A 25,425-nucleotide genomic window follows, 5' to 3' on the forward strand; every position below is an offset into this window, starting at 1 on the left:
TGCCTGACTAAATAATTTGCCCACTAACTCCTTACACTGAAACAAAGCTTTTAGGGTATCAGACAGTGGAAGATCCTAAAATGGCACGTGTGAGGACTTAGAGGAGAGGTAGGTGGAAATCTTAGCTTTCTATCCTAGTCCCTAAAAGTGGTAGAATTAAGGCCTACCAAGAGTAGGAAGAAGATGCATCTGGAAAGAAAATACATCTGAAGGGTGTCTCCTTGTGTTAGGTTGCACAGCGTATAATTCCACCTAGCATATGTGCAATTCAAAATCCGAAGGATAGGTTGTATGGTAACTTCAAGGCATGGATCTTATGTTTTCTCCAGTACAAAACAGATGTCAGAAGCTCTGAATGAAAACTTCTACTTTGAGATTAGTTTATTCACTCATTTATTCATTCAAAGAATATTTATAAAGTACTCAGGATAAGTAAGGCACTACAGAAATAGGAAGAGCTTCAACCTCAGATTTTGCCATTGCATTACAGAAAGTAATTACCTCCCACTAGGGGTGCATTGGTTCGTTTATGCACATATATCAACCACCAACATTCTCTGAGTACTTAAGGCAAGGTGCTTTGATATAATGACTGTGTAGCTGTACAAAGGGGTGTACAACCTGACCTTTAACTTCAGGTCTAGATGTGGAAGCAAACCTCACATAACCATTGCCACATTGGTTCTAACTTTCTTCTTCTGGGGGTCTCCAACAAACTGACCCATCTGGAAGGCTTACCTGGGGGATCACCAAGTTAGCTGCTGCAGGACCTCTCTTCCCTGGTCGGTCACTTGAAGTAGCCGCCTGCTTCCACCCCAGGATTAGTCACTGGACTGTGGGGATATCAAAAGTAACTTCACCTGGGGAAAGGCTGGCTCTCCTTTTCCTACCTGTTCAATACAGATTCAGAAAATAGCAATTGTTTGGAAACTCACCAAGAAAATAGCATATCGGTTTAAGAGATTACTTTTCAGACTGAGGTTATTATGTATTTTACATGTATATATACTTCAGTATACATGTTGAGTGCCCAAAAGATGGGAATTGATGCACACAAATTAAAAAACAATAATCCTCAAAAGATAAACAATAATCTGTAAAACAACATTTATTTTTCGTTTCCTTTTTAGTAAGTTTTCTACTTCTTAATAATGTAAGATTAAAACTAGTCACTAAAAGTATTATAATTAACAATGTTAAATCGTAAGCAAGATACAAATGTCAATTTTAGAATTAGAATGGAATTTAATGCACAAAGGAAACATGTTATTGCATTTTACCCCATTTCTGAATGTTAACTTTATAAAAAGCATTTCTATTAAAATCATATATGCAGTTTTTCTAATACTGAAGATATAAGCATAAAGTGATCTGGTCATTTTCTTCAAGGTTGAATTCTTTCCCCCATCATTGAGAAATATAGCCCACAGTATTTGGTGACATTTTCTGAGTTTATTTGCATGATATTCAATGCAAGTAAATACCAACATTTTATTCTGTTGGTTTATGCTACCTTAATATTTGTTAAAACGTGCTCATAATTGATTTATTGTAAGGTCAGAAAATGCTAGAAAATTGTATTTCTCTTATATGAACTACAAAATCAGGGAATTCTCTCAGGAAGACATTATAAAACATAATAGTTATAAACCCACACTATAGATAAAAGTAGCTAAGTATAACTGATTACTATTTTTTCTACCTAAGATAGATCTTGCTTTAACCAAATCTTATGAGAATATGATATATGAGAATTCTGATATACCTGACAGATAAGCTAGAGGTGGCTATTTGCTTTATGAAATTATTCATAATAGTTCACCTATAAAAAGCAGTTTTTCCTGGTGCTTTTAATGTATAATTGATTAATACATAACTTTTCAGAAATATATATACCATGCGCAATTATATCTTCATTTTAACAAATTTCTCTTTTTGTTTAAAACCAAGATTTACAAATGTGTTCCCCAACTATCCTGAGCTCAGAGCATAAACATTCCAGAGTGGAGCTTTGAAAGATACAGTGCTGTATTATCCATGAATATTGTTAATGGCAGGGTTTGAAAGGTATGCATGTGGTTGAAGCTAAAAAGCCGAAGCAGGGTTTTACCCCCATGAAGGACTCTGGGCTATCTTGATCTTCACCACTGAGCCTGCTCTCAGATGCACCTGTAACTTTATGAGATTCAAACTCAAATTCAGTTCCAACTGGGCTTTGTCCACTTCTCTGGATTTAGCAGTCCTATTGCAGGGGGAAAACTGGTTCTCGGTGAGTCTTGCACTCTCTAGGCCCCCTTTATGTAGAAGGCAGCTCCGGGGACCTCTTAACACCCATTCTTTACATTCATTCATTCCAGTAGAGAGGGACCCCGACAGACAAACCACATCCTAGAACTTCAGTCTCACTCCTGATGCACAGAAACCAGATATGAGCAGATGAAATTTGCATGGAAATCTCAAGAGCCATTAACTTCTCTGAAGTGGGGTCCATCATGATAAGTCTGAACATCGTAGTAAAGATTGCCTCATTCTTATTTCTCATGATCTGATGATTGCATAGCAGAATATAACCACTTAATTCTGAATTGCCATGTTTTGTACAGATGGTTTGCTTTCAAATAAGGCTTAATAGGTCAGCATTCGTAAGTAACTGTGAGTATACTGCAACATTAATGAATCTAACATCAATGCTTAAAAATAAGCCAAGTGCATTATGTGGGAATAATTTTTCATCTGAGGTTACCTAGTAAAGAAATTGGTTCAGGATCAGCCAAAGAGACCTCAGACTAATAGGACTCAGGTCAAATTGTCTCATGTTCAGGTTTATAGCCTCACCAGCCTTCAGTCAGCCTTTCTTGGAAAGAGTAATTCTGTATTTGTTATAGGTTTACAGTAGTATATCAACAAACCAGGAAGCTCTATGATTTTATTATCTTCTCTATTTATCACTATAGAATCAATGTGTATCTAGCTATTGAATCCTGTAATATAGGTCTACTGTTTAAAACTTCAGATTTTAAGTAAAATCTGTAAAATCTAATTTACACAATAGAGCGGAATTGATCCTTCATTTAGTCATTTTCTGTCCTGTAAAGAAAACAAGGCTTATTCTCATCTTCTAAGCTGGAGAGGAAAAAGAAAGAGGACAGAAGAAAAATAAGCCCAAGGAAGATAATCAGGAGGGTACCTAGAAGCAGAGATGTTTATAGCTTAAAGGGATCTTGGAGATTCATCTACCACCTCCCACCTCCATGCCATTATCAATAAAGACACTGGGGCTAAGAAAGATTGATGCATGGTCTTGGCCAGGTCTCAAATTGCACTGACCTGCAAATTTAAATGACTCCCCCGGATCAATGTTTTGGGATTTTTTTGTTTTTTAAAATGCTTTCAGAAAAGGAGGAGGCTTAATCAATATGGGGGATTATTATCAGATATCATAAACTGTCAGGTCTACCTTTATTTGAAGACAGAGGTAGCCTCAAGCACGTTAGTTTGGGTTTGTTAAACAAGCAAGCAAAGTGGAAACTACAGCTAAGCATCTTCTGAATGAGATCATCATCACTATAGAAGAACCTATGGCAAAGATCTTCAACTCAAGAAGGAACAGTGAGGATTAGTTCCTTTATTGTCAGGGTCAGAACTATGGGTTGGCCAGCCTCTTCTCTTAGGTAAGCCATGAGCACCCTAGGCTTCTTCTGTGTATCTCTTGCTGCTTAAATGTGTCTCCATTAGGGGTGTATATCCTTTTCGAAGTCTTCTATATTGAAGAAAAGCCAGCAGCACAAAAAGACCAACCAAAGCCACCAGCATTCCCATGACCACTGAGAGGGTTGTGGGCCAACCTGGAGTTTCTTCAACTGAAACTAAAGCAGAAGAGAAGGGTCTACCGTCAGCATTTTCATCAGCTGAATACTTTCAGAAGAGAAAAAGAGCAAGCGCACTTGGCTTTCACATGCTTTTTTGTTGATAAAGCAAAACTACTCTTGCTAGACTAAAATTTATCTTCTCCTTTCTCACTATTTATCATATCCACAATTGTTTTTCTTGGGGAAGTCGGAAATGGCATCCCATTACTTAAATACAGCTTATTGCATTTTAAAAATTTGTTACAATAAATGCTTATGCGGAAGAAACCCTCTAAGGAGGAATGTAACTACTTTTGTGAGTTAGAAACTCATTTGTAAAAGTGCATGCTAAAATGGCATCTGGGGAGCTGCAAAATATACAACCCTCGGGTAGAGAAATTCTGCTACTGTCTCCACCTTTTTTATAGAATGATAAGCCTGTGAGAGGGATCAGACTGGCTGTTACACTAGGAGACATTCAATAAACAAGCAGATATTTATACCCATTTGAATAGTTGTGAATAAAATGTCAATCTCCCACATGATAAATCCAGTCCTCTATTCAAACATATTTTATAAGCACTCTTCCACAACATTGGTGGATTTCATTTTTGGGGTTTTTTCTTTGTTTTGTTTTGTTTTAAGACGGAGTCTCGCTCTGTCACTCAGGCTGGAGTACAGTGGCGTGATCTCGGCTCACTGCAACCTCTGCCTCCCGGGTTCAAGCGATTCTCCTGCCTCAGCCTCCCGAGTCACTGGGATTACAGGCATCCGCCACCATGCTCAGCTAATTTTTGTATTTTTAGTAGAGACAGGGTTTCGCCACACTGGCCAGGCTGGCCTCAAACTCCTGACTGCAGGTGATCCACCTGCCTCGGCCTCCCAAAGTGCTGGGATTACAGGTGTGAGCCACTGCGCCTGGCCAAATTTCATTTTTAATATATGTATGCCTATTTGTCATTTATTTTAAAAATTATATTCTCTTTGGCCAACTGTTCTTAATTTCAGCTCTTCTGAATTTTTCTATAGCTTACACTCACCTAAATATAAGATTCTCTTTCTAGTCCTTTTTCTGCAATCCCCCGGGAGGTCCTGACCTGTCCTGATGGGATTCCTCCAAGAGGGTTTTGGTCTGTCTCCTCCCGCTTCAATCCAGCAGCACCTATTGCCGACTTCATCTTCTTAAAACACAGATATTTTGATTCTGCCATTTCTTTGTTCAAGACCCAAAAATGGTTGCCTTTTGCTTTTGTCCAAATCATCTGGCTAGTTTTTTTAAAAATTATGTTTTAGAAATTGTGGTAACATACACGTAACATAAATTTGACCACCTTGAAAATAGTAAGTGCTGCTGAGGCTGTAGAGAAATCGGCCACTGCACTCCAGCCTGGACAACAGAGCCAGACTCCGTCTCAAAAAAAAAAGAAAAAGAAATTGGAATCCTTGTGCATTGCTGGTGGGAATGTAAAACGGTGCAGCCACTATGGAAAACAGTGTGGGGATTCCTCAAAAAAATGGAACAAAGAATTACCCTAAGAGCCAGCAATTACACTTCTGGGTATACCTAAAAGAACTGAAAGCAAGGTCTAGCAGAGATATGCAGTGCAGTGGCATTACGTACATTCACATTGTTGTGCGACCATTAGCACCATCCATTCTCAGAACCTTTTCATCTTGTAAAACTGATACATTGTGCCCACCAAACAGTAACTCCCTATTCTCCCCTCCCAACCCCTGGTAACCTCTGTGAATTTGACTATCTCATAGTCTCATATAAGTGGAGTCATGCAGTATTTGTTTTTATGTCTGGCTTATTAAACTTAGCTTAACGCCCTCAAGGTTCATCCATGTTGTGGCATGTATCAGAATCTCCTTCCTTTTTGAGGCTGAATAATATTCCATTGTATGTATACGCCACCTTTTGTCTATTCATTCATCCACGATGGACACTTGGGCTGCGTCTACTTTTTGGCTATTGTAAATGATGCTGCTATGAACATGGGTGTGCAAATATCTCTGCTAGACCTTGCTTTCAGTTCTTTTAGGTATACCCAGAAGTGTAATTGCTGGGTCATAGGGTAATTCTTTGTTCCATTTTTTTGAGGAATCCCCATACTGTTTTCCATAGTGGCTGCATCATTTTACATTCCCACCAGCAATGCACAAGGATTCCAATTTCTCTACAGCCTAGGCAACACTTACTATTTTCTATTTTTTTGATAGCAGTCATCCCAATGGGTATGAGGTGGTATCTTATTGGAGTTTCTGCCTGGCATCTAAGGCCCTCTGTACCTAGGCTCTTTCATAAATTTGAACTTGATTTGACGTAATCCTCTGCCCAAGCATCCCACTACAACCAGGCTTGAAAGACTCAGGTCAAAGAGGGAGAGACTGAGCTCTGAAATCATCTTGATTGCTTTCTAGGCTAAGACTTTGGGCAGATACACTGTACAGGGACTAGCTGGATTTAGAGATTATTCCTTGAGGCAGGCCTGTTTACTTCATTGGTTAGAAATTTGAAACAACCATAGAGAGGCTTTTTATTAATCCAACTAATTCAGAGAGAATTGTCAAGTCAGGTGTAGAAGTAGATAGTTCCTTTAATAAGAACTATTAAAAACTTTCAGTTTTCTAAAACAAGAGTCAGCTCATTAGTCCCTTTCTGATGTTTAATTGGTAGTTTAAAGGCTCGTTTTGCTAAATACGCATATGCTAGAAAAATGGTCAATAAACCTAACTAGACCTGAAAGCTTCAGTTAAAGGTCTTGGTTTACATTAAAAAGAAAGAAAGCTAGCTCCTTTAGACGATGAATGAATCACCCATTTAGAAGTTGTGTTAGTTACCTGGCAGATCAATGGCATAGCTGTAGCCAAGTTGGTCTGCGGTTAAAAAGAGTTCTTCATTCGTCACTGGAGGGAAGAAAGGAACCATGTTGTACATCCGATTGTGACCAATAGGGGCCAGCTCCTGAGGCCAGGCATCTGCAGGAGGATTAAATCTTTTCATCCACTCATCAAAGATGGCGTCAGTAAAGGAATGAAGAACCTGCAAGACAGTTGAACACAGCGTTTAACATGAATCAGTCTGTTTCGATCACACCAACCTGACTGGAGCTTTCTCTAAAGTGGAATAACTTCTTCTTGACATGGGATCTTCTGTATACCCATGTGTGGAATACCGCCTTCTGTATAGCACCGTGAGGAAGCCCAAATCAACTCATACAGAGTGACCATGATGGTGAGGCTCAAGATTTCAGAAAGAAAAACAGTGAAGTTTTCAATGATGTATGAACCTCTTTCTCCAAGCAGGATGATAAACCACTTTGTCAAGGGTGAAAATGAAAGTTCATGTTGGATTTAACATTGGTTGCAGATTGAACGTTTGAGGACTTCAACATATATGTGTTAACTGTGAAATTTAGAAAAAGGCAAGTATGATAAGATACATGTTCTAGTATTGAGATGATTTGGTTTAACAGGAGAGAAAGAAAAAGTTGCGTTTACAGGTTGTGTGTCTGAAATCTGAACATTTAAAATCTAAAATCCCCCAAACCTGAAACTTTTTGAGAGCCAACATTACACTCGAAGGAAATGCTCATTGGAGCATTTTTGGATTTTTTGGATTTGGGATGCTCAACTGGTATAATGCAAGTGTTCCAAACTCTGAAAAAATTCAAAATCCCAAACACTTTTGGTCCCAAACATTTCAGAAAAGTGATACTCAATCTGTATCAATATTATAATATAAAGGAACAGTAAATTTTTCTCACCAGGAATACTCTTCTGTCTACTCATTTCATAACCTCTCACTTGAATTCTTGCTGTTATGCCAGCAAAAGAAAGTCTAGAAATGTCATGTACAAAGTGCTCATTTACATTTTCTCAAGGAAGCCATTAAAGTCCTTTTAAAATATAGCAATTACTATATGTTTTGAATATTAAGAGCAAAATTTCCACACTGATAGCCCTGATTTTGTAACATGATACAAACTTGAGAGTTCAGTCCCATCTCGACGGTGGTGGTTGGAGTTCCTCACTCCTTCCTGGACGGTAAGTTCAAGGAGCTCGGGGCAGTGTCTTTTGCTCATCCCCCCGACCCGGAACCCCAGAGCTTGTCACCCCAGGGTATCTCACATGGAGAAAGGGAGGTACTTATTTCAGGAAATACTTATTCAATGTATTCATTCTTCCATGCACCACTGTACCCTGTACCTCATTTATAGCACTGATCAAATGATACTATAACTTGTTATTTATGTATCTATGTCCACTAACAAGATCCTAACTCCTTAAGCTCTAAGATAAGGACTTTTCACCTTTGAAGTCTCAGGCTTAGCATACAACGTGGACGGAGTCAATGTTTACTAAGTATGTGTTGGCTGATGACAGTGTCATGCAGCTTTATTTACATAAACAGTTTGTGCAAATAACCAGAGTGTCTAGGGATGTACAAATATATATTTGCCAAAGAAGGCTACACGATGTTTCTTGACTAACATGCTTTTCTAGAATCTTGCCACTCCTTCATTGAAGGTTGGCTTCAACTGGCCTTCCCTTGAAACTTGATGAGTTTCTGACTCTTTTATAACCAATAAAATGCAGCAGAAGTGACATTTTGTGACTTTCAAGGTTAAATCATAAAGTGTATTGCAGGTCCTATCTTGTGCCTGAGCCCTGAACCATCAAATAAGCAGTCCAGCTGTCCTGAGGCAGCCATGCCGTAAGGAAGCCCAAACCAACTCACATTGAGTGACCATGATGGGGAGGCTCAAGATTTCAGGAAGAAAAACAGATGGTGGGCCCGTCCACAGCTGCTCCAACACCTATCACCATCTGACTGCAACTGCACTGAAAGATGCTAAGCTAGAACTGCCTAGTCAAGCCCTTCCAAAATTCCTGACCCACAGGAATGGTAAGAAATGGAATGGTCACCTTCAAGCCATTGAGTATTTGGGTAATCTATTACGCAGAAATGGATAAGCACAACAAAGGAAAAAAGCCTGAGCAGAGCCTCACAGGCCCATGGTTACCAGCATGTGTAGGGAAGGGAGTTCCTTGGTCCCCTTCTCTCTCTCTCTCTCTCTCTCTCTCTTTTTTAAGACACAAAATTCAATAGAAATTTTGTTTGTAGTTCTTACATTCTCAGTGTGAGCTGAATTGGGACCTGCTGCCCCATGCAGAGGTGGCCCATTCCTGGAGGCAGGGGAGAAAGGGAGGGGTGAAATGGGAAAAGCCCCATTATTCCTCAGCATTGGGAGGCTGGAGATGCCGCCCCATTCTCCTGGGTTCCACGAAGGAGAACAGATGGAATGTCAGGTCTGAGACTTCTCCTCCACACTGCTGCCCCCTGGGTGGGAGGGGAGCTAAGAGATCCAGACAGAGAATGAGAAGGCAGAGGTGGTGAAACGGGTGTAGTGATGCGGCTTGAGATGAATAAAACACAGCCTGTGGAGCTGATGATCCAGGATCACAGAGGTCTGTAAACCTCAACAGTGGACACCAATAACATGGCATTGGGAAGGTAGGGAGGTATTATCTTATATTATTAGGCACCTAGCACACAGCACCTTTCTTGTAGGAAATTGTTATTCAATGGTTGTTATCGCTATGAGTATACCATCAGTACTATTATTATTTTAACTTGGAACAAGGACTTATGGAAGCAGAACGAAGGAATTTGCATTTTGCAGGTGGGTGGGGCCTGCAAGCACCTCTGAAATCACACACACTATGTACATATAGCCAGTGAGGAACTGGGCATTTAGGAATGCATGTGACACATGCCTAGTGCTTTTTGATAAGTAAATTAGTGAATATTTATTAGTGTTTTCTCAATTACCCATAATGACATATTGAAACCTCAAAACAGCCTGATTTGGTGAATATTATTTGTTTGCTCAGGCTGCTGTAACAAAGTACTACAGACTGGGTGGCTTAGACACCAGGCATTTGTCTTACAGTTGGAGACAGTGTCTCACTTCTAGGCAGCTGGAAGTCCAACACCAAGATGTCAGTGGGGCTGGTTCCTTCTAAGCACTGTGAAGGAACATCTGTTCCAGATCTCACTCCTACCTTCTCGGGCCTTGCTGACAGTCTTTGCCATTCCTTGCCTTGTAGATCTCCATCTTCATCCTCATGTAGTGTTCTCCCTGTGTGCAGGTGCCTATGTCCAAATTTTCCCTTTTTATAGGGACACCACTCACTCTAGATTAGGGACCTACCCTACTCCAGTGTGACATTTTATGTTAATAAACTATATCTGCAACTATCCTATTTCCAAACAAGGTGACATTCTGAGTTATTAGCTATTAGGACTTTGACATATGAATTTTGCAGGTGACAATTCAACCCCTAACAGTATTATCCTGTTTTATAGATGGGGAATAAAAGGCACAAAAGTGTTAAGTGACTTGCCTAAGGGCACACAGCTAATATATGGTAGAGTAAGAATTTGAACCCAGGAAGTCTGGTTCTAAAGTGAGAGTTCTTAATCCACGTACTCTGCTTCCTCTACACCAGCACTCCCCAACCTTTCTGGCACCAGGGACTGGTTTTCAGGAAGACAATTTTCGTGGACTAGGGGGCGGTGGATGGGAAGGGAGATGGTTTTTAGGATGAAACTGTTCCACCTTGGATCATCAGGCATTAGTTAGATTCTCATTAGGAGTGTGCAACCTAGAGCCCTCTCAGGTGCAGTTCATGATAGGGTTTGCACTCATGAGAATCGAATGCTGCTGATCTGACAGGAGGCGGAGCTCAAGTGATAATGCTCGATTGCCTACCATTCCCCTGCTGTGCAGCCCAGTTCCTAAGAGGCCACAGACCAGTATGGGCCCGTGGCCTGCTTGACACCACCACACTGTAGTACAACCTTCAGGACCACCTAGAATAAGAAAAATTGATTTTGAAGGTGTATTCTCAAATCTTAACAATGCAGAAAGAGTATAGTTTGACCTATGAGTCCTAAACCAATCATGAACTTTTAGATAGCGCCTGAGTTCAAGTCAGTGATCAAATTGTGATGATAGAAAGAGACAAGAGACTATCAGGACATAAGGAAGATGCAGATGATGCAGATTCAGTGCTGTAAGAGGCAAATAACTCATAGAAAGCATCAGAATTCACCAAGGGAAAAATGTAAATAATAAAGGAGAAGACAAGATTCTAAGGCAATTAATAATCTGGAGAGATTAAAAAAAAAGGAGGGGGGAGAAATAATAAGGAGTAATTGAAATTGTAGCTCTCAGGAGGGCTATAAAACGTACAATAAATGTTCTAGTAAGGCTGCACACAGTGGCTCATGCTTGTAATCCCAGCACGTTGGGAAGCTGAGGCAAGAGGATCACGTGAGAGGCCAGGAGTTTGAGACCAGCCCCGGCAACACAGTGAGACCCCAATTCTACAAAAATTTAAAAATTAGCTAGGCATGGTAGTGTGTGCCTGTGGTCCCGGCTACTTGAGGCTGACACGGGAGGATCACTTGAGCCCTGGAAGTCAAGGCTGCAGTGAGCTGTGATTGTACCACCGCACTCCAGCCTGAGTGATAGAGCGAGATACTATCTCAACAACAATAACAACAACAAAACAAAGCTCTAGTAAGAACAATATACAGAGCACCCAAATTATAGAATGTAATTTTTTTTGAAAAGACTGGTATGCACTGAGAAAATGCACAGAATCCAATGAACAAAATGCTGCAAGCAATAACATATCTGCAACCTAAAAACAGAAGTAGTACAATCTACGGAATAAGTAGTTTTGTTAAAATTGTGGGCATTATTCCTCAATAAGATACGTTGAATTGCTCTTGAGAAACTAATTGTATCTTTGTTAAATACAAGTTAAAAATGAGCTCAGTTTATATCTCTGTAAAAATGTCATTTGCGGGTAGGAAGCAGAAGCAGAAGTAAAGTAAAGTGTATCATTGGGCCGGGCATGGTGATCTATACCTGTAATCCCAGCACTTTGTGAGACCAAGGTGGGAGGATCACCTGAGGTCAGGAGTTCGAGACCAGCCTAGCCAATATGGTGAAACCCCATTTCTACTAAAAATACAAAACATTAGATGGGCGTGGTGGTGTGCACGTGTGATCCCAGCTATTCGGGAGGCTGAGGCAGGAGAATCACTTGAACTCAGGAGGCGGAGGCTGCAATGAGCCAAGATGGTGCCACTGCACTCCAGCCTGGATGACAGAGCGAGACACCATCTCAAAAACTAAATAAACAATAAATAAATTTGTATCATTGGTGCCTTTCATCTGCTCGAGGGCTACATGGCTATGTTTTGGTATTAGAAATTGAGTACTTCAGAAATGAGGTTCCAAATTTTGGCATATAAACCTATCCTATCTTGTTCCAACAAAATGAGAATAGGTACAGAAAATGAAAAAAAAAAAAAAAGTAAATTTCAAAGTAGAGCCCATATTGAAAAAAAAAATTGTGATTACATAGGCTTTCAAGGTAAAGATTTTTAATGTAACCCATGCAGAAGAAAGTAATCAACCAAAAAATATTGTACCTGCAGGATATAGAAAATAAAATACAAGAAAGTGTGCATTCTTTTTTCAAGACCATTGGAGGATAAAGTTACTATCACAGGGCCTTAGCTTAAATGACTATAAATTCGGATTCCCACCACATAGCTGAAATAAGAAAAGTGTCTGCATCTGGAGAAAGGAACCATGGAAATATGAGGCTGGCTGGGGGAAAGATGTGTGTACATCATTAAAGACCAGCACACTGTAGTTTTCAACACTTGAGTTCATGTGTTACTGCCCAGAAGGCATCCTTTGTCATCAGACTGGATCCTACTGTGGTGACATGCTATTGCTCTGGTCCTCTGAGAGTCAGAACTAAGTGACAATTCAAATGTGATCACTTAAAAGCCACATGACAGATATAAGCACACATAGGTCCATATGGGAACTCTAATTAAAACTTAAAGTAGAAGGCATACATTAAAAAGTTGGTTTGGAATTTTTAAATGAGAGAATTCCTAATGGCAACTCCTAAAAAACATATTTCATCATGCTTGTTATTTTAGGGAAATATCTATTCTTGTCTTGTTCTACCAAAAATTTGAAAACAAATATAATTGGGATGTTGGTTTCACATTGCCCTAACTAGGCCATATGTAATAGGCATGAAATAGTTAAACAACACCAAGCCTCTATTTAATTAACTAAGCTCTGCCACAAGGAGGAGGGTACTACACAGAGAGAATATTTCAGTGACAGACGAGAAACAATCTCCTATGGACTCACTGTGTTCCCCTCCTCCCAACAAATTCATATTTTGAAATCCTAACTCCCAGGGTGATGGTAATAGGAAATGGGGCCTTTGGGAAATAATTAAGCCGTGAGGATGGGGTTCTTATGAATGGAATTAGTGCCCTTACCAAAGAGACCCAGGGAGCTCCTTCTCCCTTTCAACCATTTGAGGACAAGCAAGAAAATGGCCATTATGAGCCAGGAAGAAGTTCCTCACCACACACTGAATCTGCTAGTGCCTTGATCTTCAACTTCTCAGCCTCCAGAACTGTGAGAAATAAATGTTGTTTAGGCCACTCAGTCTCTGGAATTTTTGTTTTGGCAGCCTGAATGGACACAATCATGGAAGGAAAAAAAAAAGATATTGGAGGGGCGGAGCAAGATGGCCGAATAGGAACAGCTCCAGTCTCCAACTCCCAGTGCGAGCGACACAGAAGACTGGTGATTTCTGCATTTTCAACTGAGGTACTGGGTTCATCTCACTGGGGAGTGCCGGACGATCGGTGCTGGTCAGCTGCTGCAGCCCGACCAGCGAGAGCTGAAGCAGGGCGAGGCATCGCCTCACCTGGGAAGTGCAAGGGGGAAGGGAATCCCTTTTCCTAGCCAGGGGAACTGAGACACACAACACCTGGAAAATCGGGTAACTCCCACCCCAATATTGCGCTTTAAGCAACCAGGCACACCAGGAGATCATATCCCACACCTGGCCGGGAGGGTCCCACGCCCACGGAGCCTCCCTCATTGCTAGCACAGCAGTCTGTGATCTACCGGCAAGGCAGCAGCGAGGCTGGGGGAGGGGCACCCGCCATTGCTGAGGCTTAAGTAGGTAAACAAAGCTGCTGGGAAGCTCCAACTGGGTGGAGCTCACAGCAGCTCAAGGAAACCTGTCTGTCTCTGTAGACTCCACCTCTGGGGACAGGGCACAGCTACACAACAACAATAACAACAACAAAAAAGCAGCAGAAACCTCTGCAGACGCAAACGACTCTGTCTGACAGCTTTGAAGAGAGCAGTGGATCTCCCAACACGGAGGTTGAGATCTGAGAAGGGACAGACTGCCTGCTCAAGTGGGTCCCTGACCCCTGAGTAGCCTAACTGGGAGACATCCCCCAGTAGGGGCAGTCTGACACCCCACACCTCACAGGGTGGAGTACACCCCTGAGAGGAAGTTTCCAAAGCAAGAATCAGACAGGTACACTCGCTGTTCAGAAATATTCTATCTTCTGCAGCCTCTGCTGCTGATACCCAGGCAAACAGGGTCTGGAGTGGACCTCAAGCAATCTCCAACAGACCTACAGCTGAGGGTCCTGACTGTTAGAAGGAAAACTATCAAACAGGAAGGACACCTACACCAAAACCCCATCAGTACATCACCATCATCAAAGACCAGAGGCAGATAAAACCACAAAGATGGGGAAAAAGCAGGGCAGAAAAGCTGGAAATTCAAAAAATAAGAGCACATCTCCCCCGGCAAAGGAGCGCAGCTCATCGCCAGCAACGGATCAAAGCTGGACGGAGAATGACTTTGACGAGATGAGAGAAGAAGGCTTCAGTCCATCAAATTTCTCAGAGCTAAAGGAGGAATTACGTACCCAGCGCAAAGAAACTAAAAATCTTGAAAAAAAAGTGGAAGAATTGACGGCTAGAGTAATTAATGCAGAGAAGGTCATAAACGAAATGAAAGAGATGAAAACCATGACACGAGAAATACGTGACAAATGCACAAGCTTCAGTAACCGACTCGATCAACTGGAAGAAAGAGTATCAGCGATTGAGGATCAAATGAATGAAATGAAGCGAGAAGAGAAACCAAAAGAAAAAAGAAGAAAAAGAAATGAACAAAGCCTGCAAGAAGTATGGGATTATGTAAAAAGACCAAATCTACGTCTGATTGGGGTGCCTGAAAGTGAGGGGGAAAATGGAACCAAGTTGGAAAACACTCTTCAGGATATCATCCAGGAGAACTTCCCCAACCTAGTAGGGCAGGCCAACATTCAAATCCAGGAAATACAGAGAACGCCACAAAGATACTCCTCGAGAAGAGCAACTCCAAGACACATAATTGCCAGATTCACCAAAGTTGAAATGAAGGAAAAAATCTTAAGGGCAGCCAGAGAGAAAGCTCGGGTTACCCACAAAGGGAAGCCCATCAGACTCACAGCAGATCTCTCGGCAGAAACTCTACAAGCCAGAAGAGATTGGGGGCCAATATTCAACATTCTTAAAGAAAAGAATTTTAAACCCAGAATTTCATATCCAGCCAAACTAAGTTTCATAAGTGAAGGAGAAATAAAATCCTTTACAGATAAGCAAATGCTTAGAGATTTTGTCACCACTAGGCCTGCCTTACAAGAGACCCTGAAGGAAGCACTCAACATGGAAAGGAACAACCGGTACCAGCCATTGCAAAAACATGCCAAAATGTAAAGACCATCGAGGCTAGGAAGAAACTGCATCAACTAACGAGCAAAATAACCAGTTAATATCATAATGGCAGGATCAAGTTCACACATAACAATCTTAACCTTAAATGTAAATGGACTAAATGCTCCAATTAAAAGACACAGACTGGCAAACTGGATAAAGAGTCAAGACCCATCAGTCTGCTGTATTCAGGAGACCCATCTCACATGCAGAGACATACATAGGCTCAAAATAAAGGGATGGAGGAAGATTTACCAAGCAAATGGAGAACAAAAAAAAGCGGGGGTTGCAATCCTAGTCTCTGATAAAACAGACTTTAAACCATCAAAGATCAAAAGAGACAAAGAAGGCCATTACATAATGGTAAAGGGATCAATTCAACAGGAAGAGCTAACTATCCTAAATATATATGCACCCAATACAGGAGCACCCAGATTCATAAAGCAAGTCCTTAGAGACTTACAAAGAGACTTAGACTCCCATACTATAATAATGGGAGACTTCAACACTCCACTGTCAACATTAGACAGATCAACGAGACAGAAAGTTAACAAGGATATCCAGGAATTGAACTCATCTCTGCAGCAAGCAGACCTAATAGACATCTATAGAACTCTCCACCCCAAATCAACAGAATATACATTCTTCTCAGCACCACATCGTACTTACTCCAAAATTGACCATATAATTGGAAGTAAAGCACTCCTCAGCAAATGTACAAGAACAGAAATTATAACAAACTGTCTCTCAGACCACAGTGCAATCAAACTAGAACTCAGGACTAAGAAACTCAATCAAAACCGCTCAACTACATGGAAACTGAACAACCTGCTCCTGAATGACTACTGGGTACATAACGAAATGAAGGCAGAAATAAAGATGTTATTTGAAACCAATGAGAACAAAGATACCACATACCAGAATCTCTGGGACACATTTAAAGCAGTGTGTAGAGGGAAATTCATAGCACTAAATGCCCACAAGAGAAAGCAGGAAAGATCAAAAATTGACACTCTAACATCGCAATTAAAAGAACTAGAGAAGCAAGAGCAAACACATTCCAAAGCTAGCAGAAGGCAAGAAATAACTAAGATCAGAGCAGAACTGAAGGAGATAGAGACACAAAAAACCCTCCAAAAAATCAATGAATCCAGCAGTTGGTTTTTTGAAAAGATCAACAAAATTGACAGACCACTAGCAAAACTAATAAAGAAGAAAAGAGAGAAGAATCAAATTGACGCAATTAAAAATGATAAAGGGGATATCACCACCGACCCCACAGAAATACAAACTACCATCAGAGAATACTATAAACACCTCTATGCAAATAAACTGGAAAACCTAGAAGAAATGGATAATTTCCTGGACACTTACACTCTTCCAAGACTAAACCAGGAAGAAGTTGAATCCCTGAATAGACCAATAGTAGGCTCTGAAATTGAGGCAATAATTAATAGCCTACCAACCAAAAAAAGTCCAGGACCAGATGGATTCACAGCTGAATTCTACCAGAGGTATAAGGAGGAGTTGGTACCATTCCTTCTGAAACTATTCCAATCAATAGAAAAAGAGGGAATCCTCCCCAACTCATTTTATGAGGCCAACATCATCCTGATACCAAAGCCTGGCAGAGACACAACAAAAAAAGAGAATTTTAGACCAATATCCCTGATGAACATCGATGCAAAAATCCTCAATAAAATACTGGCAAACCGGATTCAACAACACATCAAAAAGCTTATCCACCATGATCAAGTGGGCTTCATCCCTGGGATGCAAGGCTGGTTCAACATTCGCAAATCAATAAACATAATCCAGCATATAAACAGAACCAAAGACAAGAACCACATGATTATCTCAATAGATGCAGAAAAGGCTTTTGACAAAATTCAACAGCCCTTCATGCTAAAAACTCTCAATAAATTCGGTATTGATGGAACGTACCTCAAAATAATAAGAGCTATTTATGACAAACCCACAGCCAATATCATACTGAATGGGCAAAAACTGGAAAAATTCCCTTTGAAAACTGGCACAAGACAGGGATGCCCTCTCTCACCACTCCTATTCAACATAGTGTTGGAAGTTCTGGCTAGGGCAATTAGGCAAGAGAAAGAAATCAGGGGTATTCAGTTAGGAAAAGAAGAAGTCAAATTGTCCCTGTTTGCAGATGACATGATTGTATATTTAGAAAACCCCATTGTCTCAGCCCAAAATCTCCTTAAGCTGATAAGCAACTTCAGCAAAGTCTCAGGATACAAAATTAATGTGCAAAAATCACAAGCATTCTTATACACCAGTAACAGACAAACAGAGAGCCAAATCAGGAATGAACTTCCATTCACAATTGCTTCAAAGAGAATAAAATACCTAGGAATCCAACTTACAAGGGATGTAAAGGACCTCTTCAAGGAGAACTACAAACCACTGCTCAGTGAAATAAAAGAGGACACAAACAAATGGAAGAACATACCATGCTCATGGATAGGAAGAATCAATATCGTGAAAATGGCCATACTGCCCAAGGTAATTTATAGATTCAATGCCATCCCCATCAAGCTACCAATGAGTTTCTTCACAGAATTGGAAAAAACTGCTTTAAAGTTCATATGGAACCAAAAAAGAGCCTGCATCTCCAAGACAATCCTAAGTCAAAAGAACAAAGCTGGAGGCATCACGCTACCTGACTTCAAACTATACTACAAGGCTACAGTAACCAAAACAGCATGGTACTGGTACCAAAACAGAGATATAGACCAATGGAACAGAACAGAGTCCTCAGAAATAATACCACACATCTACAGCCATCTGATCTTTGACAAACCTGAGAAAAACAAGAAATGGGGAAAGGATTCCCTATTTAATAAATGGTGCTGGGAAAATTGGCTAGCCATAAGTAGAAAGCTGAAACTGGATCCTTTCCTTACTCCTTATATGAAAATTAATTCAAGATGGATTAGAGACTTAAATGTTAGACCTAATACCATAAAAATCCTAGAGGAAAACCTAGGTAGTACCATTCAGGACATAGGCATGGGCAAAGACTTCATGTCTAAAACACCAAAAGCAACGGCAGCAAAAGCTAAAATTGACAAATGGGATCTCATTAAACTAAAGAGCTTCTGCACAGCAAAAGAAACTACCATCAGAGTGAACAGGCAACCTACAGAATGGGAGAACATTTTTGCAATCTACTCATCTGACAAAGGGCTAATATCCAGAACCTACAAAGAACTCAAACAAATTTACAAGAAAAAAACAAACAACCCCATCAAAAAGTGGGCAAAGGATATGAACAGACATTTCTCAAAAGAAGACATTCATACAGCCAACAGACATATGAAAAAATGCTCATCATCACTGGCCATCAGAGAAATGCAAATCAAAACCACAATGAGATACCATCTCACACCAGTTAGAATGGCGATCATTCAAAAGTCAGGAAACAACAGGTGCTGGAGAGGATGTGGAGAAATAGGAACACTTTTACACTGTTGGTGGGATTGTAAACTAGTTCAACCATTATGGAAAACAGTATGGCGATTCCTCAAGGATCTAGAACTAGATGTACCATATGACCCAGCCATCCCATTACTGGGGATATACCCAAAGGATTATAAATTATGCTGCTATAAAGACACATGCACACGTATGTTTATTGCAGCACTATTCACAATAGCAAAGACTTGGAATCAACCCAAATGTCCATCAGTGACAGATTGGATTAAGAAAATGTGGCACATATACACCATGGAATACTATGCAGCCATAAAAAAGGATGAGTTTGCGTCCTTTGTAGGGACATGGATGCAGCTGGAAACCATCATTCTTAGCAAACTATCACAAGAACAGAAAACCAAACACCGCATGTTCTCACTCATAGGTGGGAACTGAACAATGAGATCACTTGGACTCAGGAAGGGGAACATCACACACCGGGGCCTATCATGGGGAGGGGGGAGGGGGGAGGGATTGCATTGGGAGTTATACCTGATGTAAATGACGAGTTGATGGGTGCAGCAGACCAACATGGCACAAGTATACATATGTAACAAACCTGCACGTTATGCACATGTACCCTACAACTTAAAGTATAATAATAATAATAAATAAATTTAAAAAAAAAAAAAAGATATTGGAGTAATAATAGCATCTTCCAGGCTGGGCGCAGCAAGGATGGTGCTAAAATTTTCTCTCCCTATATCTCCCTATCCATTCTTTTATAGCACCCTGAGCAGGCAAAACAGAAAGTATTTATCAGGTATTTTGGAGGAGTTGTATTGGGAACACATCCTCCCACATAGACTTGTATAATAGCCTTGTATACGATATGTGTGTAAAAATGTACACAATATACATTGTATACAAGCTCTAACAGCATGCATACAAAAAAAAAAATCAAGAGAATTAGAAATGCCAATTCTAAACCCTTTAGGAAAAAAAGCTTGTTCTTCAAGAATTGAACTCTGAATAGATGCAGAGGACTACAGGAAGATTCTGCTAACTCAACTTTAAAAGAAGTGACCAGCTCAACATGCATATAAGCTGACACTACAGGTTGGAGAAACAGAACCAAGGTGATGCTAGAAGACATTCTAGATAGAGACTAAGCTACCTCTCAGGCCATTCTTGGCTACCTAATCATGAAAACTCTAGGAGAGAGGAACTCAACTCAATGCTAGAACCATATTAGATTTGTATGTAAGTTGTGGTTTGTCATTATATTCATACTTTATCAAGAATGAATTGGATGTAATTCATAGGTTTAGTTCTTCTCAATAGAGTATGCATTTATCCTTATAAAGTCTAGAGTTGAAGAGAACCCATTCAGGTAACATTTACCACCTGTAAGATTAAAGAAAACAAGCCAGCCCCCAGCCTAGCCCATAGAAATCCTGCCACCCTGGGGAAGCAGAGAGGGGTCCAGCCACCCTCTCTGATACCTCAGCTCTTACAAAACTCATCAAGATGTTATGCTACTTAGGAGGTAGTAACTGTGTACCTGCTATTTAAAAACTAGTATTAAATAAGTAAATGTGACATTTAAAAAGCATAAATACATGCTCACAATAAAAGCAATGACTCTATCATTTCAAAAGCCGTGCAAAATTATTCAGATCTGCCCTTCACCAATTCATGTTAATTCCTATTAATATGACCTAATGGGACTTAATATCCTCAGCTACAATGAATGCAATTGTGAGAAGATTGAGTTAAGAATTGTCTAAACTGACAAAAGGCAAAATGGTAGTTGAAAGATTGAACACGGGGAGATTTTTTAATAGGAAACTTTTCTTATAAATCTCTGCTCAGCCACTTAACTGGTTGGTGTGACCTTGACACATTTCTTAGCCTCTCTAAACTTTATTTTCCCTGTGTTTAAAACAAGAAGAGTAGTTTACTATATACGGATTTGTTCATTTAAGAGGTGGGCTTTGCATGACATCTCACATAGGAGCTGTCACAGAATAGATTTACAATAATAAGACACTGTCTTCACAAAAATGTACAGAACTAAGTGTCAGGTACTGTTCTAGAGGTTGAATATGTTTTCAGTGATCACATTCTTTTCCCATAAACTAATAAAACCTACAAAATACAACTTTACATGACCAGATTATTAGGTTTTCCAGGAAAATAAAATATTAAAAGAGAATGTTGTATTTTGTTACTCACACAGAGAACAAATTACTTTCACTAATTCTGACTTTTTTGGATCTTTAGGGTAATTTTTTTCTTTTTCCAGAAGTCATGATCACAAACAAAAGTTATGAACAGATAGATCACAGAAAAGGAGGTGCAAATTGATTTTTTTTTTTTTTTTTGAATGTCTGAAAAGATGCTGGACTTCACTTTTTTTTAAAAAAAAAAAACAAAAACAGAGTTTTGCTCTTGTCACCCAGGCTGGAGTGCAATGCACGATCTTGGCTCACTGCAACCTCCACCTCCTGGGTTCAAGTGATTCTCCTGCCTCTGCCCCTCCCAAGTAGCTGGGACTACAGGTGCCCAACACCACACCCGGCTAATTTTTGTATTTTTAGTGGAGACAAGGTTTCACTATGTTGGCCAGGCTGGTCTTGAACTCCTGACCTGAGGTTATCTACCTGCCTCGGCCTCCCAAAGTGCTGGGATTACAGGTGTGAGCTGCTGCGTCTGGCCTGGCCTTCACTTATAAGAAGAGAAATGCAAATTAAAACTTGCTAAAATGCCCTTTCGCCTATCAGGTTGACAAAGATGAAAAAGCGTGATGACACAGGGACAAAGAGCATAATGAGAGGGAATGATGGGGGAACTGTGGCTCTGACACATAGGTGAAACACAGGTATTAGGAGGGAATATTGTCCAACCTTCTAGAGGCAATTCTGTAACATTTATCAAATTTCAAATGCATTTTTTTACCCTTTAAGCCAGGGATTCTATTGTTTACTTAGCTTACATGTTCAAGGACATTTGTTGTAGCATTGTAAAGTAAAAGATTAGAAATCACCTAAATGTCCATCCATAGAAAATAGTTTAAAATCTTAAATTTAAAATTAAAATAATACATTTCAGGATAAATCCATGTAACAGAATACTATACAGCTATACAAAAAAAGAATAAGAACGCCCTTTGGAACTGAAATGATTTGGAATAGTTTTTTTTTAAAAAGTGGGGGGAAGGCAAAGGTACACAGGGGTCTATAATATGCTACAATGTGGATAAATATATAAACATATTTGTGTATTTATAAAATATATCTGGAAAATTAGAAAAAAAATGGTATTGTTTGCAGGAAGGTGGTAGTGATAATATGGACTTCATTTTATACATTTTATATTTTGAAACTTCTATGTGCACTAAGATTTTAAGATGAAAAAATTTAGAAAACCATGCAATGACCTAAAAACTAAATAAATTAAGTGATAATGGGATATCATATGTAATAGGTGCCTTATACAGATGGTCCTCTGTATAAGTAATCCAGACATGATTTAGAGTATACAGAAGGATGTGTGTACCTTATATGCAAATGTTATGCCATTTTATATAAGGGACTTCAGTAGCCACAGATTTTGGTACCCATGGTGGGGTACCAAACTAATGGTACCTTGAACTAATCCCCTCAAGATATTGAGGGATGATTATAATTGCAACTGCATAAAACATATGAGAAGATGAAAAGAAATAAGCAAAAACATTGAGATGGAATTACAGGCATTTAAAAACTTTTTTCACCAACATTTCTGTAATTATAAATAATATAAAAATCATAAAACCACTAAAAATAAAAATTTCACATAAAACAGTGTTATTTTAATTTTTTAAAATATTAGTCTAATTACGATTTTTCTTATTTAAAGTAAAGCAAAATGGATATATCTTTAAATGCTTCACTCTTGGGAAGAAAAAAGCAATGCCCTATTGATATGGTTTGGCTGTGTCCCCACCCAAATCTCATCTTTAATTATAGCTCCCAGAGTTCCCACACGTTGTGCGAGGGACCCACTGGGATGTAATTGAATCATGGGGGTGGGTCTTTCTCATGCTGTTCTCATGACAGTGAATAAGTCTCATGAGAACTGATGGTTTTACAAATCAGAGTTTTCCTGCACAAGTTCTCCCTCGTCTGCTACCATGTAAGATGTGCCTTTCGCCTTCCACCATGATCGTGAGGCCTCCCCAGCCACGTGGAACCATAAGCCCATTAAACCTCTTTTTCTCTATAAATTACTCTGCCTCAGGTATGTCTTTATCAGCAGCATGAAAACAGACTGATACACCTATCCTTTTTTTACATTTCAACTAAACTCTCTCTAACACAGAATTATTTATACCTGTAATTGTGAGCTTTTGATTTCACTAACTTTGTTGTAGCCTAGAACAGCAGACTCAGAAAGGCTCTTACAGGGTTAACTTAGGGTAGTCCATCAGCTATGTGTGCTTTAGAAATTCATTTTCTCCTGCTGCATATTTCTAAATTAATGAACCTATTTTACACACTGATGAGTAATAAGACTATTGTATGTTGTATTCTATTTAGAATGTCAATGTACAAGGTGGAAAACAGGCATGAGCTGTTTAGTATTTATCATGGAACCTATGGACCCCCCCCAGTCAATGAGGAATTGAAGGAACTTAGAACTCACCAAATATACTTTCTAAAAGGATAACATCCAAGTATACTCTTAAGAATAGTATCTTTAGGAATTGGAAGGAAATTACCACTATGTAACATAGTTTCTTTCTTGGCATTTAAATAACTTTAAGTCTGTTGGTTTCCTTTTTTTTTTTTTTTTTTTTTTTGCTTTTCTGGATTATATCTAAATTTAATATTGAAGACAGCACTTAGCATTTCTCTGGCCTAATCTTATTTTCCATGATAAATGTGTGCATTTGCCTCAATTACCTTAAGAATTACTAGAGATTGCTTTGGAGTTTTTCCTGCACTTTAATGTTCTGCCTTCTTTTCTCATTATTGTGATCACATACAATTTTGTAGCTCTATTGCTTGAAGAGATTTCACAAAAAATAATTTTAATAAATGTCATGTGCAATATATTTGCATGAATTGCCTCGTGAATTTGAAATTCCAGAAGCTATAACTCTGTTAACTGAAATGCTTTAACCTGGATCTCAATATGTGAAAAATCATTTAAAGCTGAATTGGCTTCAGCATAAAACTCTTTGAAGATAGCCTGAAGTAACTGTGAGTTCTGGAACTAGTGCCAAAACATTATTCATTCTATGCCTTTAACGAAAGGCTGTGGCTTTTTGCTTATTTGTATATTACACATACTACTAAAGAAAATAAAATTTTAACATTAAGTCCATTAAAAGCAACAAAGACAAAGATGATTAAATGTCTTACATCTCTGAACCATGTTAAGTCACGGGATTTCTCATCCATTACGTTACAATGTGAGCTTCCACCCTAAAGCAGAAGGAGAAATATGACTAAAGGGATATCCCTACTACAGGCCAGCTATGGTGGCTCACCCAGTGCTTTAGGAGGCCAAGGTGGGAGGATTGCTTGAGGCTAGGAGTTCTGAGACCAGCCTAGACAACATAGTAAGACCTCATCTCTACAAAAATAAAAAGTAAAAAAAAAAAAAAAAAAAAGCTGGGCATGGTGGTACGTGGCTATAGTCCTAGCTTCTTGGGAGGCTGAGGCAGGAGGATCACTTGAGCCCAGAAGTTCGAGGCTCCAGTGAGCTATGATCACGCTACTGCATTTCAGCCTGGCAACAGAGAGAGACTGTCTCTTAAAAAGAGAGAGAGAGAGAGAGAGAGAGAGAGGGAGGGAGAGAGAGATTCCTACTATCCTTCCTACAAACTAATACAAAGAAGAGCAGTGAATCCTTTACACCGCAGGTTGATAAATTAAAGCCTGAAGGCCTAACAGAGCCTACAACCTATTTTTGTAAATAAAGTTTCATTGCAACACCACATTCATTTGTTTATGCATGCTCTATGGCTGATTTCATGCTACAGGGGCAGAATTCAGTAGTTACAACAGAGAACATCTGGCTCCAAAGCCCAAAATATTTGCTACCTGGCTATTTACAGAAAAATGTTGCCAATTTCCATCCACTTAGTGGGCTTGTTCAAAAGAAGGAGATAAGGTTTAGCAATCCTGGAGACTTGGGATGCAGAAAATCAAATTACTAGCATCACTTTTAATAGGAGAGAAAGAGTTGGGGTATAATCCTTAATTTATCAGAGGATTCTGCTGTTCTACTTATAACATATTGGAGTACTGGATAAGGAGTACTGTGACATTTTTCCTTATGAATATGAATTGTGTGTATAAATTGTACAGTTGACAATGTATGCTTTAATAAATACTTAGAGACGTATAGTATAGATAAATAGATGTACGGATGTATGGCTGAGAAAGCAGACA

General features: G+C 39.5%; 1 protein-coding gene across 6 annotated transcripts in view; it reads right to left on the bottom strand.

Moving 5' to 3' along the window:
* Window positions 1–1,090: 1,090 nt before the first annotated feature.
* The window catches only part of DCT (dopachrome tautomerase), a 118,451-nt gene continuing 94,116 nt past the window's right edge, over window positions 1,091–25,425 (bottom strand). For 5 of the 6 annotated variants that reach the window (XM_025364237.1, XM_025364234.1, XM_025364236.1 and 2 more), the window contains 2 exons: window positions 6,693–6,894; window positions 1,091–3,866 (listed from right to left, as the gene is read on the bottom strand). In XM_025364237.1, the coding sequence (XP_025220022.1) occupies window positions 3,688–3,866; window positions 6,693–6,894 (381 nt within the window). In that variant the 3' untranslated portion in view covers window positions 1,091–3,687. Of the gene's footprint in view, window positions 3,867–6,692; window positions 6,895–8,878; window positions 8,923–21,973; window positions 22,029–25,425 lie in introns of all 6 variants that reach the window. The other variant, XM_025364231.1, reaches the window with a different exon arrangement.

This window comes from Theropithecus gelada, chromosome 17, assembly GCF_003255815.1.
Source record: "Theropithecus gelada isolate Dixy chromosome 17, Tgel_1.0, whole genome shotgun sequence".
Taxonomy (NCBI): domain Eukaryota; kingdom Metazoa; phylum Chordata; class Mammalia; order Primates; family Cercopithecidae; genus Theropithecus; species Theropithecus gelada.